This window comes from Schistocerca gregaria, chromosome X (assembly GCF_023897955.1).
Source record: "Schistocerca gregaria isolate iqSchGreg1 chromosome X, iqSchGreg1.2, whole genome shotgun sequence".
Lineage (NCBI taxonomy): Eukaryota > Metazoa > Arthropoda > Insecta > Orthoptera > Acrididae > Schistocerca > Schistocerca gregaria.
Window position 1 is genome coordinate 613,290,673 of NC_064931.1, and position 18,978 is coordinate 613,309,650.

The 18,978-nt window shown below is 40.1% G+C and overlaps 1 protein-coding gene across 1 annotated transcript in view; it reads left to right on the plus strand.

The window, feature by feature from the left end:
- Window positions 1-4,693: 4,693 nt before the first annotated feature.
- Window positions 4,694-18,978, plus strand: part of LOC126299047 (proteasome subunit beta type-4-like) — a 31,348-nt gene continuing 17,063 nt past the window's right edge. The window contains exons 1-3 of the mRNA XM_049990699.1: window positions 4,694-4,947; window positions 10,745-10,951; window positions 12,085-12,231. Of these exons, the coding sequence (XP_049846656.1) occupies window positions 4,910-4,947; window positions 10,745-10,951; window positions 12,085-12,231 (392 nt within the window). The 5' untranslated portion in view covers window positions 4,694-4,909. The remainder of the gene's footprint in view (window positions 4,948-10,744; window positions 10,952-12,084; window positions 12,232-18,978) is intronic.

Consider the following 18,978-nt stretch of genomic DNA (forward strand, 5'->3'; position numbering starts at 1 on the left):
TTGTGGCACAACTTGACTAGAAGAAGGGATCGGTTGGTAGGACATATTCTGAGGCATCAAGGGATCACAAATTTAGCATTGGAGGGCAGCGTGGAGGGTAAAAATCGTAGAGGGAGACCGAGAGATGAGTACACTAAGCAGATTCAGAAGGATGTAGGTTGCAGCAGGTACTGGGAGATGAAGCAGCTTGCACAGGATAGAGTAGCATGGAGAGCTGCATCAAACCAGTCTCAGGACTGAAGACAACAACAACAACTGTGCACATAGCACTTTTCTAGCAAGTGGCTGATTTCCCCAAAATATCATTCCATATGCCATAATAGCAGATAAATAACCATAATAAGCAGATTTAATGGTTTCCATATTTCTGTAAGAGCAGACAATGTATAAAGAATCAGCTGTAGAATTCAGTGTTTTGCTCAGTTTATTTTGATATCAGTATGCAAGCCCAGGTATTTTCAACATGTCGCTGTAGCTTTCTACTGGTCACATAGTTTTTCTCCAATTTCTACATCTTTAGAGGTGGTATGAAACTGAATATAGTTTGTTTTACTGTAATTAACAGAAAGACTATTTATGTTAAACTAGTTTGCAATATCCCTAAGAGCCTTACTAGTTGACACGTCAATTTTGTTTATTGAACTATCGATAAGTAGTGTACTGTCATCGTCAGAGATGGGGGATTTGCGATTGCATGTACAAAGAGGTAGATTATTAATAAAAATAATAAAAAGTGGAAGGACCAGAATGGAGTCCTGAGGCACGGCACATGTGATGATAATCCATTCTGATGACGATTAGACACCTTCTCCATTATCCAGTACAACTCTCTGCTTTCTGTTTGAAAGATATGACTGGAGCTACTTTCCTGCTGCAGCATTTATTCCTAGATACTCTGAAGAGCCAAAGAAACTGGTACACCTACCTACTAGCCTGTAGGGCCCCATCAGCATGCAGAAGTGTCACAACACGATGTGACATGGACTCGACTAATGTCTGAAGTAGTGCTGGAGGAAGTTGACACAATGAATTCTGCAGGGCTGTCCATAAATCCGTAACAGCACAAGGTAGTGGAGGTCTCTTCCCAACAGCATGTTACAAGGCATCTTAGATATGCTCAATAATATTCATGTGTGGGGAGTATGGGGGGTAAGGGAAGTGTTTAAACTCAGAAGTGTGTTCCGGGAGGCACTCTGTAGAAATTCTGGATGGGTGGGGTGTCACGTTGTCTTGCTAGAAGTGCCCAAATCCATTGGAATGGACAATGGACATGAATGGATGCAAGTGACCAAACAGGATGTTTACATACGTGTCACCTGACAAAGTCGTTTCTAAAGGTATCAGGGGTCCCATATATGTCCAACTGCACACGCCCCACACTATTACAGAGCTTCCACCAGCTTGAACAGCCTCTTGCTGATATGCGCAGTCCACAGACCGTGAGGTTGTTTCCATACACGTACACATCCATCTACTCGATACAATCTGAAACGAGACTCATCCCACCAGGCAACACGTTTCCAGTCGTCAACAGTCCAGTGTCGGTGTTGACTGGTCCCAGCTGAAGTGTAAATCTTTGTGTGATGCAGTTATCAAGGGTACATAAGCGGGCCTTCGGCTCCAGAAGCCTATCTCGATGATATTTCGTTGAACGGGTCACACGTTGACACTTATTGATAGCCCAGCACTGAAATCTATAGCAATTTGCGGAAGGGTTGCACTTCTGTCACTTTGGACGATTCTCTTCAGTCATCGTTGGTCCCATTCTTGCAGGATCTTTTACTAGCGGTAGCAGTTTGATGTTTTACCAGATTCCTGATATTCACGGTACATTCGTGAAATAGTCGTACCAGAAAATCAATACTCAATTGCTATCTCACAGATGTGTCGCACCTCTCGTGCTCTGACTTTAACACCACATTCAGACTCACTTAAATCTTGATAACCTGGCACTGTAGCAGCAGCAACTGATCTAACAACTGAACCAGACACTTGTTGTCTTATATAGACGTTGCCGACCTCACTGCCGTATTCTGCCTGTTTACTTATCTCTGTATTTGAATATGAATGCCAATACTAGTTTCTTTGCCACTTCAATGTATGTAGCTTTGTGTAACAGTATTTGGTGACTGAGATAGTCAGCCTCTTTTGATAGGTCAGAAATATTCCAAATACCTTCATCTTCTTGTTGATGGGCTCCAGTATATTGACAGCAAATGCAAATGTTGCTTCTTCTATTGATACCGAGTGAGGTGGCGCAGTGGTTAGCACAATGGACTCGCATTCGGGAGGACGACGGTTCAATCCCGTCTCCGGCCATCCTGATTTAGGTTTTCCGTGATTTCCCTAAATCGCTTCAGACAAATGCCAGGATGGTTCCTTTGAAAGGGCACGGCCGATTTCCTTACCCATCCTTCCTTCACCTGAGCTTGCGCTCCGTCTCTAATGACCTCGTTGTCGACGGGACGTTAAACACTAATCTCCTCCTCCTCCTCTTCTATTGATAATCCCGTTCTGAAATCCAAACTGACTTTTGGTGATGATATTATGCTCACTGAAGTGCTTAACAATCCTGGCATGCATTAGTTTCTCTAAAACCTTGGAAAAATTTCTCAGTAGTGAGATTGGCTGATGGTCTCCAGTATCGGTCTTATCTCGCTTCTTATACAGAGGTTTCCCAACTGCATACTTAAGCCTTTCAGGGACTATTTCTTGCTTAAGTGATGCACCGAAAAAGTGGCAAAAGATTTTACGTACGTGGTTGCAGCATTAATTTAATCATTTACTAGAAATTTTGTCAACAACAGTAAAGATTTATCTTTCAAAAATGTAATGACTTTTCAATTTCCAGACTAGTGCTTGTTATAACTTCGATCTATTGTACTGCGCTAGGCACTGTGCTCTGCAGAAAATTCATGACTTGATTTATGGAGCCTTGCGATCCCATTTTTTCTGTTCTTGTTGAAAAATATTTGTTGAATGTATCAGTAACTATTTTTTATCACTAAGAAAAGGATCCTCTTTTTTTAATTTCGATATTATCAGTGCTAACTGTACATTGCCCTGTTCCCTTCTGTACAAAATTCGAGATAGTTTTTACTTTATTGCCTGAGTTATCAATTTTTGCCTTCAAGAACATGTTCTTTGATACCTGTATGGTTTTGTAAAGCCCAGTCCACACGCAACGATCTGTCTGCACAGACATCGGCGCAGATGTCTGTACATGCAAAAGATCGCTGGAAATGTGGTGTGTTCACACGACACAAACCCCAATCTACTACTCGCCCACCATCTGTCAGTGTAGAAAAGAAATATCAGTCACAAGCGACTACACTCCACGTAAACATCAAAAATTTAATTCAGTTATTTTGAAATATAGAAATGGAGGAAGTTCTGTTGTGGTATGTGTTCGCAACTTGTGTTGCAAAAAACATTCAGACCAACCGCAGGAAACAGAGAAAGCGGTCAAAATGGTGAAGACAGTGGCTGCTAAAGCGAAAGCAGTTTTCTCACGTAAATTTACTGCGACAGTTGCAGGGCGAACCTGATTTGTCTTACATTACCTCGTGTTCCATTTCCTCGCACACTGACTCTCCAATTTCAACTTCAATTGTACTCCTGCGTGGTCTTGGCGTTTGTTGATCACTAAGAAAGCCAAGCAGATCAAAATACCATAATGTTGGCTGGTATACTTGATCTACACCTACATCAGATCTTCTACATTTCTGAAATTTGTATTACTCTTTTCGGTAAACCGTTCCGTGACAGACTTAATTCACTTCACTTGCCTTCATGAAATCCTTCAGGACAGCGTAAATAGTTTCACATGTGTTGGGTATTATTTCACTCAACGCTTGTTTCGATATTGCAGTTGAAAATTCCAAATCCTTGTAGCTCCTTCCTGGTGCTAGGAATCTTAATGGCACCGCCAGCCGTTCATGAGGAGAAATTGCCCTTCTCATACAAATATTTTCTCTTAGAATATGAGGGGTTACAAGCTTTAAGAGACATCCACCTGCAAATAATTTCGCCAGTTCGCAACGAATTTATTTTTTTATTGCCGTTTCTCTGTTTGCCGAAGCGTCAACTGCCCTCAATTTTTCAATTAGAGCATTGTATGCTGCTGTCTTTTTGTCTCGGTCACTATATTATTTACATTTAATCTTCCACAAACGTGGGTGGTTTCTATATATTTCAATGAATTCATTTACAAACTCTCGAGTGTCAGCCATTTTAATGCCCTGTGCGCACAAATACAAACACTATACTGAGCAAACAGCTGTTTCGCGCCAGATTTGGGGTGACCTCGTGTCCACACACTTCAAGTTGTCGGCGCAGATGTGGTTTGAACCCACAGATTTGAAAGATTTCGCTCAAACCTCCAACTCCAACTTCCAGGTCTGCACACACCACAGGTTGGTGCAAATCTTTTGTCCACACGCAACGATCTGTCGGCGCAGATGTGATGTGCGCAGACACACCGTTGCGTGTGGACGGGCCTTAAGGTTAGTAATGGGTTGTAAAGATCAGATTGCCCTCGTGCTGCACATCGCACAAATATCACTGAAATTCGTATGTCCCATCAAATCTTGGTTTGCTGCACAAAATCATTGCACATTTCACAAGCATGGAGGCATAGTTGTACGAAGGGCACTGGACACAGATCACCAAATATATGTATGTTCAATATCTTTGGCTACTACTTTGTACAAAGATTGGATGTGTCATGCAGAGATATTGATCTCAGTGCGCAGAGATTACTTGGGACATCTTAAAGAAGATCTGTGAAAGACGCTGATGTGCGAAAACAGTGCTGAATTTGTGGTTAGGTTGCGGTAGTTCAATCCCCGAAAACAAGTAGTACTCTGTGGTAAATATTTTGTACGTGTTTTATAATCTGCCGCAGTAAATGACTAGTTACGGAATGGGACCAAGGACTGTATCGAAGTAAGTATTCCGCAATGAATTATGATGTCTTAAGTTCTTGTATATTATTTTCTACTTAATGCTGAAAGAACTGCGTTACGAATCACGATGCAGATCCTTGCGTGTTTTGTGATGGGTGTGATTCATTTTAGTTGGATAATTGTATGACTTTTGCCCATCGAAAAACTCGTTTTGCATTTCACCAAATTAGTTTTGTCTGACATTTCTAATTTGAAGTACTGTAAAACGGACGTTCGGTATTTTTTCCAATTTCATTCGATGTAAGTTTGCAAATGTTTTCACGGCAGTTATGAAGCTTTATCAGAACTCTTTTCGGCTCGATGTATTACTATAGCATGCGTGACCGTCCTTCTGCTGCCGCCTCCCTGCCCCCCCCCTCCCCCTCCCGAGCTTCTTTTACGCCCACTATTCTTTCTTTCTTTAGTGTAATTTATCACGGCATATAAAGACGAAAAATTGCAACGTATTTAATACATGTTTAGACACACGACCATGGATACCTGATCATGTAACTTAATTCCTTATGTAAGAGGAAGTTAATTGGAGATAACCAGAAAGTGAACAAAGTTATTGATTTCTTGCCTTTTTTACTGTATTGTTGTTGTACCATGTTCATCTAGTGATGTTTCATAAATTTGCAACGTTGTGTGATAAGAACAATGTAAAAATTAGTGTGTGTTAGTCTTAATAAACATGCAATATTATTTGCAGATACCATACATTGAGAACTCATGAGACTTTTACAATTTTATTATTCCTACAAGGCTTGATTGTGGTTTTGCGTTCTTTTGTATCGCATCTTGGATCGGAAATGACAGTTCATTGATGCTGCCTATTGAACATTAGCTTGAATGCAGTATTTGCAAAATTCGAACTGTTCATTCAGTGGATTATATCCCATCTTGATTACCCAGTATGTGGAATTTCCTGGCATAATTTGTTGTCAAATGTAACTGATGAAATGCTGAAGGGATGCTGTCAGGGAAATTGCTGAAAATTAGATTTTCGTACATGTCATGGAGTCACCACATTGTCTTAAACTTGTGCCTGTTATGTGGTTGCATAGTTGGAAGATGTAAAATTCATAATCAGTTTAGTCATGTGTAAACTTAATACTTCCCTGTTATGGTCTTTTTTTTCCGAGAACAATAGTTGTCGAGGATTATGTCCTATATGCTGCTGTTGTGCAGCTCTTTTAATGTTTGATAGTTACTTTCTGTGACATCTTGTGCATAATATTTTATTTTTTCATTCATGGCTTTGTTTCTTAAAATGATTAAGAAACTGTAGAGGAATTTGGAGACTGAAAAGCTTTTGACAACCCAAGGTAGCTGATAGGTATACGATGACTGTATACCCCAATGGAATGCCTAAATGTCACATAGACAAAGTATCTCTAATTGAAGAAGTGTGTACTAAAGTTTATTCGTGGACAGATTAGAGGGAGAAAAAGTTATTAATCTCACTTTGCAAAACAGTGTCTGGCGTTGAGTTAACTTTTACAAATAGAAAATTGATGATGGTCCCAATGTTTAATACTAGCAATCAGGTGAATAATAGTATGTGCCATTTGTGTATAAAATATACAACATATATGTGATGACATGAATTACTTCCATTATGTGGAAATGGAGGAAACAGTCAGGAAGAGGACAAGGTAGGAAAGTGAGTAGGAGTTGAAAGAATTATGTGGTGATGAAAGTAACAGCCAGCGTGTTTAAAAATGGAACTGGTAGGAACAACATAATAGAGGAAAGAATCAGTGTGGTGAAAATGCTAGGAGGATGTCAGAAATTATTGGTTTAGCAGAATTAGCTCACCAATAGTAAGTAGTGTTTTTTAGGCTCTTATTATACTGGACAAAGTCTGAGTAAGTGGAAGAAATGCAATGATGGTCAAATTAGAGGCAATTGTTTTTCTTAGAGATGTTTTTTAGAGGTAAGCAGTGTAATAGTAGAGGTTTGGAAAGCTGATACTGATAAAACTTTGGAGCCGTGTGTGGATGGGTCATAGTAAAGTTTAGCCCTGATGCTTGAGTAATTAGTGTGTTCTTCTAGGTTTGTATATTGTTACGACAATAAGCATTGGTATTAAAGAAAAGCATCAGATTTTGTCTATGAAGTTGTTGTTACTATCTGTTAGGAATACTGTAGTAATTTTCTCATGCATTAGTCATTAGGTAATGGCTGGCAACTTTAGAAAACTGCAGTGGAACTGCACATACAGCTACTTTAAAATAGTTTAAAATGTCATAAGGGGTATGATAATTTATGGAAAAAAAGAAAAAAAAAACAGGACTTGAATGAATTTGAAAATCTGTATTTAATGAAGAAGATAGGGAAATGTCTAATACAACATAAGAAATTTCAGAGAACATCTGCCTTGTGTTGGTCCCTAGATCCAGTGGATGTGCACTGTATTTTTATCTTATTGGCATTGTGTGTGTTAAGATTTGAAGCATGCACTTAACTTTTATGTTACATAATTTGTATTGAGCAGTCCGCAAGTATACTGTAGTTCATAGTGTCTGATGGCAGTGTAAAGACTCATATTGTATTGACCATGTTAAACTGTATCAATTCAGTCAGGCAAGGAAAAAGTCTTACATTCATAATCTCAGATGTTATTGAATTTAGCATATGTTAAAGTGAATGACTAAGTAAGGAACAGCCCTCCAAAGATGACACTGCACATACCATTTTGAAGAAGTGAATTTTGGGGGAAAAAAATTAAAATACTGTATATCTGGAACGGTTTTAGATATTCTGTTTGGGTTTTTTATTTGAAAGATAATTGCTTTATGAGTACAAAGGAATCCTCCATTTGGACTTATCTGTCAGTTCTTTTACTATAGCATTCTGAACTTTTTATAGTATATGGAAAAACAAATTTTCAGAAATGCTGATCCATAAAATTTGGATTTTTTCCCCCTTCTGTTGATTAGTACCATATAGTTTGTTTTATTACCACATTATCACATAACAGTCTTATGAAAATAAAAACTTAGCATCAGTCACAGTCATACACACAGGCCACAAACGTCCGCCTTCTCAGGTTATGAATCTGAATATTATCCTGCTGTTTTTGAGGTGTTGGCCGAACTAACAGAATTGCTTTTCTTGCAATTTAAAGTGCATGCAATATGAGTTCTCCCATCACTTTGAGTCCAAAAATGTTTCTTCTCAATTCCTTTCGCAGGAGGGGTTTGTTTGGACCAGTATTCTTTTTTTCTGCTCACAAATTGTTAGATTTCCTCTTTGGACAAAAATAAATAAATAAAATGAAAATAAAAAAAAATGAAGACTGTGGATGTTTAACATTTCATGACTCTCGTAAAACCCTCAGGATTCTGAATTGCATCTGTATTTGGTCCGGAAAGATTGATTTTTAGCATGGTGCTTCAGCAGGCCACCTACACCAGCACAAGGTCCCTTCCTGTGACCAGTAGCACTATATACCCAGTCAGTTGCACTAGCGACTTACTCAGTTCGAACTGCTGATAACGATTTTTAAAATGGCTAGGAGCCCCATCAGAAATAATGAACTTCTCTGGCCCTGTTTGCAGTTGAATTTTGCACATTGCTAGCAAAGCGTGTGCCGAGTCATGTCGTGTGTCATCACTTATAACTGCAATGCTTGTGATCTTGTTTTCAAAGTGTGTCACTCCTATAAAAATTGAAACCTGGTCACAACTACAATAATACTCTTGTACTTCTTGTGGAAGAACTACATACCCTTTCTCAGCATTTCTCAGTGAAGCACTAAACATAGTTCTTCAGCCTGTACACACCCTTTCACTTCTGCAATATGTTGTTGTTGCAATTTCTTCAGATGCTGGTGTGCTACTGCTTTCACTGACCATTTACCAAGTTCATCAATGAAACTGTCAAAGGCAACAGTTTTCTTAATTGGTTTATTTTCCTCCCATGTCTCATGTGTAATTTCTGCAGAGTTATCTGCTATGTCTTCCAGGAAAAGTGTTTGTAAAGACAGCCCTCACTTTCCAGGGCAGTCACCACATTCTTGAAACAAACAGGTCTCTAGCTTTACATCAGCCAACCACGGTGTCATATGTCACATGCTCCAGTACGTTCTTCAAAGTTACTACACAAAGTTCAAAATTTGTGCAGTACACACGTAAAGACATCTCTAGGTGGATGTGGAACTACCCACTTAGGTTGTAGTGTATAAAATTTTGATCTTCCAATATGTGAAGTTGTCTTACAAACTGCAGAAGTATCTTGAATATTAAGAGTCATATACCTCTTCACTTTCACCACTTTTGACCTTCAGATGTTACAGTTATGTAAATGACTGCTCTGTTTGAACTTGAGCTGCTTCTACAGATGATCAGAATAGGGATCTGATCATCCAATGACTCCTTTTACAATTCTCACATTTCTAGATTTGTCTCCCATATACTTTGATACTTATGGAATGGGGTTGAAAATTGTTTTCTTTGAAAATGTATCTAGAATAATAGTTAAAACTTCCACATTTTCACTGTAGGATGCGCAGTATTCAACAGGTGAATTGAAATTTGTGAAAAATTCCTTGCAAGAGTGCTTTGGTTCATTTTCTTCTGAAGATTGAATTTTTACTTTGAAGAGTGTGGTCAGTTTTGCTGTAGTGTATTCATCCATAGCTTTAGTAATTTTTCTGCGCTTTCTTCATGCATAGAACTAAAGACTCGACTCCACTGACCACGGTTTCTTAACAGGACTAACAACTACCTCTGTAGCTGACTGATTCAGGGTATTTAATTCTTCCTCTATTGATGCAAAATCTGCATCAACTGCACCATGGGAGGCTTCACGTTGTTCAGATACTATCATTGTTGTTGTTCTGTCAAAACATTTAGAACACAAAAAGTTGTCACTTGAAACATCTTCACTTTGAAACAGAACAAAGTCAGAAGATATTTCAAACAGTTCTTTTCATAAAACACACTGCAACTGTGTCAACTGGCAAATTCCTTGTGAAAACACAGAACTCATTGGATGGTCCTAGATTTCTTAGAAGCCTCTTCAATAAACAAATTAGAACTGAACTATTACAATACAGAAACCTGCAATGAACAACTATGACATAGAAACTGACTAGAAACTATAACAGAGTGTAAAAAATATCTGCAACAAAGAATGTGATAAGAAATAACTGCAACAAACACAATAGAAATAAACATCGTAACAAAGACATTAGTAAGCAACAACTTCAGTGAAGACATACGTTACCTGTGAAAGTATGATTTAAAATAATAAAACCTGTCCAACTTAGAAGTGGAAGTTCTCCTTTACAGAAAATATAGTACCACAGGGTACTAATCAACAGAATAAATTTAACTTTTCTGGATTTACATTTTTGAAGAAACAAACTGTTTATTATTAAAAAAAAAATTCGAAAGGTGACAGTAAAAGAACTTTGACAGATGTGTCCAAACTGAGGATACCATTGTAATCATAAAGCAATTATCTTTCAAATAATAAAAAAAAACCTCTATCAAAATATGTAGAACTGTTACAGAGATACAGCATTTTAAAAATTTTCCAAAATTCTCGTCTTCAAAATGGTGTTCGCAGTGTCGTCTTTCGAGGCTTGTATATCGGGGAAGGAATTTGTTTGGAGAAAACAAAAAAATACATGTTTCTTACTTACTCCTGAATTTTAACATATGCTAAATTCAATAACATCAGAGACTATGAAGGTTACTCCCCTCCCACCTGAAATGATACGGATTATGCTGGATGCAACTGTCGTATAACAAATTGGAGTTAATTTTTCCACTGGATTGTTTCAGAACCCCTATAACAACTGGGACATCAGTTATAGGAGTGAAATTTGACAGTGGAGTTGTAATCGCAGCAGATATGCTTGGTTCCTACGGATCCCTAGCAAGATTTAGAAATATTTCAAGGATTATGAAGGTCAACAAAAATATAATCTTAGGAGCTGGAGGGGATTATGCAGATTATCAGTATCTGTGTGATGTCATTGCTCAGAAGATGTAAGTATTAATAACTATTATGTGTATAGGTTATGCTTGATGTGTTCTTCTGATGCAGTAACACCACATGTGCACTTTCAGTAGTAAAAGAGTAATAACTTTAAAGTTTCTGAAGTCTGTATATGCTGTTATGTATGTTTCTGTGTCTATGCACTGAACATTATTGAGTGGTTGATCTTCCCTTGTTTGTATTTGATGTGACTTTAGTGTTTCTGGAAATGACTTAATTTTAATATCAGACATGTAATTAATTGCACTTTCTGCAACCTTGCAAGTTGGTGGACACTAAATTTAAGTGTGATGAAGATCTGAAATTCTTATCTTACCTTTCATTATTAATGCTTTCAGATATTTTTTTGTAAAGACAGGCAAATGCCAAGATGTTTGGCATATTCAAAATCGATACAGAATGGCCTGAAGAGAACACTTGAAAGTTCAGATGATCTAATACAGTTTTCAAGGATTGACATATGCTGTGTAACAAATGGCTGATATTTGACAATGAGTTGAAGTTTTCTGAAGGGGCAAAATTCAGCCTGATTATTGAAAAACCATCTGTACCAGTGGAAATGTATCTTACTAGAGAAGATAATGAGCTATGATCTGTGGTGTAATAGCCAAAGGCAAAGGCCGTTTAGGAGGTGTGATGTAATTTTAAAGACTTGGTACGTCACTCCTTCTGCTGCCAAAGCTTTCTTCTCCAATTTGCTAGACCACTCACAGGTGGTACTTCTCATGACACTAAGTACAGTAGCACAGCTTTCACTGCTTAATATTTACTGTGTGTGTGTGTGTGTGTGTGTGTGTGTGTGTGTGTGTGTGTGTAAGTAAGTAAGTAAGTAAGTAAGTAAACGGTTACCAGCTAGTTAACATTTCTTGCCTCTTTGTTGGTCAGTGTTTACAAAGGATTATATCATGACTTGAACTGATAAACTGGTTTAAGAGGATTGCTGTACTACACTTTAGACTGAACTCGTGAGACACAAAAAGACTTTCTGAGGAGAAGTGCAGTTTTGTGACATAATCAGTGTATAAAATTACATTACATGTAGTTGAACTCATATTCTTGAAAGTACCATGGCACTGAAACTTAATAACATATTTTTGTTATGCATACTTTATCTTTGTTATAGAATTGATGAGGATTGTTTAGATGATGGCAACCATTTGAAACCTAAATCGCTGCACTGCTGGCTAACAAGGGTGCTCTACAATAGGCGCTCCAAGTTTGATCCTTTGTGGACGTCATTTATTGTGGGAGGTCTACAAGATGGAGAACCGTAAGAATTTCTATTACTTTCTATCACTCAGCTGAGAATCTGTGTTTAATGCTTGCTTTTTGACAAGCTGTAGGAAACTCTTATGGGTTAATGGTAACAAGAAATTTAATAAAAATTTGTTTCATAGTGGCCTTAGGATAATTTTCCTGGTTGTTTGGTATAGTAAACTGCAGATGGTGTCTGGTGGATAAGAGGAAATGTGAATTTTCTGTGTAACAGTTAACTTCTTTTAGTTTATAAAATTCTACTTGAAGCAGTCTCATGTGAGCATATGTGGAAAAAATAGTTTCAGTGTAATTAATCATACATTGTCGTATAGTTGCTTATCAGCTTTGTAACTGCTTCTGCTTCTCTCCTCTCACTGTGTTTTATGTAGCAGACACCAATAAGGTGCATGTCATCGGAGATGCTGACAGGTGTGGATTTTTGTGTTATTAGCCAGTAATCTTCATCTCAGTCTGTCTACTAAACATAAACCGAATGAGGCTAAAGATTCAAAGACTCTCCCAGCTGCACCTTGATTCCTCATGGTATCACATATTGAAGACGATCAGTCCTTTGCTATGGTTAATCCATTTATTATTCAGAAAGGTGTTGATACAGTTGCAGACCCTGTGAAGTCCTGCTCTCGTTTACGTAATGGCACTTTGTTTTTGGAGACTTATTGTGATTCTCAAGATGATCTGCTTGCAGCTTCGCCTATCCACGTCTGTCCTGTTCGTGTGAGAGGCTCATCGAATGCTGTCTCTGATCAGGATGTCACTGCAGTCCATCAGGTCTTGAAAAATGTTGATGCATCCTTAGTGTCTACATGCACTTTTTTCCCTGATGTTTGATAGAGTAGTGCTTCCACTGAAGATAAAAGCATGCTATGAAGTCATCACAGTCTGAACGTACATCCTAAATCCAATGCACTGCTACCAGTGTCAGTGTTACAACCACACTCAAGTGTCCTGGCAAAATCTGGTCAAGTTTGTTACTTGTGGTAGGAATGCTCATGAGGGTTAGTGCTCGCCTCCTTCTCCCTGCTGGCAACCATGCAATTTCATCCCGAGAATGTTCCGTGGATCTCGATGAGCGGCCCATCCAGGAGATGAGGGTGAAGGAAAAAGTGCCTAACCCTGTCACCCGCAAGTTGTTGGCTAATCGAAAGCCCTGCGTTTTACCATCTGGCACTTACAGTGCCATTCTTGCTACACCTCACACCACAAAGGACAGGCCCACGTACACTTGCGACTTTAAATTCAACTCCGCAATTGTAAAATCTTCCAGTGTCACTGTTGCATCCCTGTCTCCTTCCCCTTCTAACTGTGCAACAAGCCACCAAATTTTCGCCTCTGGCAGCAAAACCGCCTGCTACACAAATGGCAGCCGGAAGAACAGAAGGCATACTCGTCTGAAGACTTTTTACATCCCTCAAGCCAACAATCTGAGTCTGCATCAGCTAACTGCTAAAACTTGAAGGAATCAAAGGCAAATGATCCTCTCCTTTGCTGACTCACAGATCCTCTTAAAGTGTCACCACGTGATACCCTCACCCAGCCGACCTCTGTTTGCACTGCCAACCATTTTTCTGCCCTGGAATCTGCAGACTGACTGAGGGAGAATGCCAATGCCTCTGTAGATCTTGTGGAGCAGATCCTCCGGCCTCTGCACTGTGTAGCAGTGAGTCTTTGAGGGCTGGCCGTCAGCAGCTACTGAGATGACAACCCTTCATTCCCCCTCCCCCCCTTAGGCCCTGTTCCCCATCATGAATGGAACATTCTGCCCAGCTTGCCTGTTGTCTCAGGTGGTCTGTTCTCTCCGACACGTTCAAGTGACCATTTGCCGTGTTCTATCTGTCTTGCGACCCCTACCCACCTGCATGTAAACCCAATTGGCAGCTTTCTAAGGCCGACTGGAAGCTTTGCTCCTCCCTGGCAATCTTCAACAAAAAACATTTCTCCAGTTGTGATGACCCGGTAGAATACCTTACAAACATTATCCTTACTGCTGCAGAACGTTCCATTCTTCACAATTCACCTTTACCTTGCCATGTCCTGATCCCTTGTTGGACTGATGCGTGAAATGACGCAGTTTGCACACTTTGGCATGCTCTCCCCATTTTTAACTGTAAAATGGCAAACTGGATTCATTATAAACAGTTGTGTGCACAGTGTCATTTCACTGGATAGAAAAGAAGCTAGCGGGATTTCATCTACATCTACATTTATACTCCGCAAGCCACCCAACGGTGTGTGGCAGAGGGCACTTTACGTGCCACTGTCATTACGTCCCTTTCCTGTTCCAGTCGCGTTTGGTTCGCGGGAAGAACGACTGTCTGAAAGCCTCTGTGCATGCTCTAATCTCTCTAATTTTACATTCGTGATCTCCTCGGGAGGTATAAGCAGGGGGAAGCAATATATTCGATAGCTCATCGAGAAACGCACCCTCTCGAAACCTGGCGAGCAAGCTACACCGCGATGCAGAGTGCCTCTCTTACAGAGTCTGCCACTTGAGTTTGTTAAACATCTCCGTAACGCTATCACGGTTACCAAATAACCCTGTGACGAAATGCGCTGCTCTTCTTTGGATCTTCTCTATCTCCTCCGTCAACCCGATCTGGTACGGATCCCACACTGGTGAGCAATACTCAAGTATAGGTCGAACGAGTGTTTTGTAAGCCACTTCCTTTGTTGATGGACTACATTTTCTAAGGACTCTCCCAATGAATCTCAACCTGGTACCCACCTTACCAACAATTAATTTTATACGATCATTCCACTTCAAATCGTTCCGCACGCATACTCCCAGATATTTTACAGAAGTAACTGCTACCATTGTTCGTTCCACTATCATATAATCGTACAATAAATGATCCTTCTTTCTATGTATTCGCAATACATTACATTTGTCTATGTTAAGGGTCAGTTGCCACTCTCCCTGCACCAAGTGCCTATCCGCTGCAGATCTTCCTGCGTTTTGCTACAATTTTCTAATGCTGCAACTTCTCTGTATACTACAGCATCATCCGTGAAAAGCCGCATGGAACTTCCGACACTATCTACTAGGTCATTTATATATATTGTGAAAAGCAATGGTCCCATAACACTCCCCTGTGGCACGCCAGAGGTTACTTTAACGTCTGTAGACGTCTCTCCATTGATAACAACATGCTGTGTTCTGTTTGCTAAAAACTCTTCAATCCAGCCACACAGCTGGTCTGATATTCCGCAGGCTCTTACTTTGTTTATCAGGCAACAGTGCGGAACTGTATCGAACACCTTCCGGAAGTCAAGAAAAATAGCATCTGCCTGGGAGCCTGTATATAATATTTTCTGGGTCTCATGAACAAATAAAGCGAGTTCGGTCTCTCACGATCGCTGTTTCCGGAATCCATGTTGATTTCTACAGAGTGGATCGTGGGTTTCCAAAAACAACATGATACTCGAGCAAAAAACATGTTCTAAAATTCTACGACAGATCGACGTCAGAAATGTAGGTCTATAGTTTTGAGCATCTGGTCGATGACTGCTCCCTCATCCGTCATGTGAGGCCTGACTGTAGCAGATGTCATTGTGGACCATATTGCTATCTCCAATACCTTGGGGCACTATTTTGTGGGTATTTAGAGCTCCACACACTATTGCACTGCCTTCTTCTATTAGAAATGAGTAAAACAAAACAAAACCAAGTAAAGAAGAAAGCTGACAATAGACAAAGATAATAGGTTAAAACCATAAGATCACTGACTACTGTGCCTTTCCTGTGGTGAAGGCCATATTACTGACATAACATCCCAATAGAGGAACCAAATATTTGTTGAGAGGCTGGTGGAGTGATTGATGTATGCGACTTTATGAAGAAAGTAATCTACCGAATGGAACAGTTCCCAGAGGGAAGCTGCTAAGGCAATATACAGGGCTGAGTGGACCACGTAACAAATGTGATCCACCATGCCGCTGGTTTATTTGACCCAAAGCCCTCAGGTCAAATTAGGAGGTAGGCTGTACCTTAAGTTGACATGAGTGGTGCTTAACGATCTGGACCAGGCTCTAATTTGACTTTTTAAATACTCTCTGTTCGAGCAAAAGGTCATTATAAATTAAAAAAAAGCAATGAAAGGTCATGGGGATTATGCTTTGACTCAATCATTCCATCGGTTTCACTTAAGTAAGAGAAGTCATCAAGAGATTGGAGTTGGTCACTTAGAGCAGCCATGCTGAGGCAGGAGTGTGAACTTTAGAGTCAACAATTATGAGTTTCATAAGTGTCTCTTCATTTGGTAACTGAAATTGGCACTGCCTGAAGCTTGTGGTACTGCACCTGGTCATGACCAGGTCCAACACAGGATGATGTGGTATTTGTTGAATACAATCAAAGGAAACCCAAGACTGTTCTAAACTGATGTGGCAGACAGGACTATTTTCCAACTCGTGGAGGGCAGCAATTTGAATGCTCACCTGAAACCAAGAAAGGCCCAGATATGCCCCACTCGCTGCAGAAACACTGATGGAATGGTCTGTGTGGGACCCTGGAGTAAATGATCAACTGTAATATGGTTTGGATCCAAGATAAGAACCTCATTAGCTGCTCCCAGTGTTGATTTAGGTGTCAGTCCACAGCTGACAATGTGTCCATGCAGAAGCCAGCTAAACAGTGTTCCTTCCTATGTAGATAGTATTACACAGAATTTTTTTCCCTGAAGTATGTCATTATTTGGATGTACAGCATCCTAGGACAGCTTGACCAGTGGTGGTTCTGTGGCCATCTTCCTGTCTTGCAATCCATCTTATCACAACAATTCTTAAGTTTCCAAGTTAGTCAAGTTGTGCCTGATAGTTCTGAGCAGGAGAATGATGTCCCTTGCAGAAATATTATGTTTTACCCTCTGTGCTGTTAACTTGCCAGTTGCAGGGAGCCATAATCAGTGCTCTAATTTTGCAGTTTTTTCTTTATAATTTATTATGGATGGTTGGGGGGGGGAGGGGGAGAGAGTGAGTTTTCTTGCCATATTTTTAATTTTTTGACTTCGACTTTTGACTTTGGGGGACATTAGTCTCAGGTGTTACGAGTAGACAAGCTGCAAAACAAAAAAAGCAAGAGAAATTGTTGCTAAACTCATTATAGCAGGCTGTACCACTTAGAGGGCCCACACTGGGGTAGTGGGGTGCCTGTAGGCAGAAAAGTGGTTGTTACACAGCTGATGCATAGGCAGTCAGGCAGCTGCACTGTAGCCTACATGACCATATGTCCACAAGTGAAGTGTTCACATAGGATCTGCATGAAGCTTGAGGTACACACACCTGCTGTCAGGCTAGTAAAAGCCCAAACCCGGGACTGTAAGTGCCACCGTGGTTACTGAAGAGGCTCAGAGTATTTTTAGAATGAGGAGGCAACGAGGAAACTGTCACTACCTCATATACTTTAATTAAATGATTAGATTAGATTAGTACTTGTTCCATAGATCATGAGTATGACACTTCGTAATTATGTGGAACGTGTCAGGTTAATAAAAATTGTCTATACAGTATATTACATTACACAAAATATTACATGACACTTAATATTTTTAATTGTTTTTTTTTTGGGGGGGGGGGGGGGGGTGTTGGGGAATTACCCACTTACTATATCCAAAAATTCCATATCCATGAAGTTTCGGTGGGCAGTAGAACTATATAGCTGTATTTGCAGTTTATCTCAACCCTGTGGTTTTCCCCGATTGTTTCCTCAAGATCCGTCTACATGAAGAACTTACTGGATATAATGCAGAATTACACAAAATCTTGTGGCAACTGGAGCAGACAAAATATCCACGATACCCGGTTTTCCTTGCCGAGGCTGAGGAAGTATGTATCATTGGGCAGGGTGCCACAGTATGAGGGAATACAAGGAAAACATTAGCAGATATGGCAGCCAAGGAGATGTGTATAATAAATAGGGTCAATGTGCTGGCCCCTTACATGCTATTTTTGTATGTTGAGGCCCGCTGGACAACAAGGTTGGTGCTGGAACATTCATCCTCACTTTTTTAGGGGCATTTGCTTCTAGAGAGAGTCAAAATTGTGGCTTACGACCGCAATGTGAGTCCAGATTTCCAACCCCTGCTGTGGTACTTATATGACAGTGCTTCAGGGTATGTCTTCCCAGTGAACTTACGACCCAATTTATTGAGCCTGTGTCTTGCCACGTCATGAAAATTCACCTTGTACATTACCATCTGTCTGGGTCAGTTACGGGAATGACTGTCCTCCCCAGTCCCGAAGTGTGCTACCCTAATTAATGAATACATTATACGGTAACTGAAAGTCTTCATTTGTCTTTCATAGTTTGAAGCTCAGAAGAGAGATAATCATTTATATCCTATCTATATGATTTTTACATTTGCCTCTTATCTGCCCAGGACATAGGCAATAACTGCTGTATTTACTTCCTCAATGATGACCTCTGGTAGTTGCACAAATAAATTAAACATGGGGGTGATAGGCCCTCCCCTCACATTGTTCCTGCAGTACCATTGTTGGGAACCACTCCCCAACACCCAGCCAGAATGGCAGCAGCAGCCTCCTCCAGTGTCTACTGGTGACAGGCCCCCCTTTTAGGAACTTTCTGCCTGAAATCCTGTAGACCAGTGGCCTGACACCAGCCAGTGTCTGAAGAAGTCACTGACGGTGAGACCCATGGTTTCCCACTCCTCTTTTTTTGCTGCTTCACCCACAGGGAACTAGTTGCTCACAAGATTCTTGACCACCACAAGAGTAAAACAGT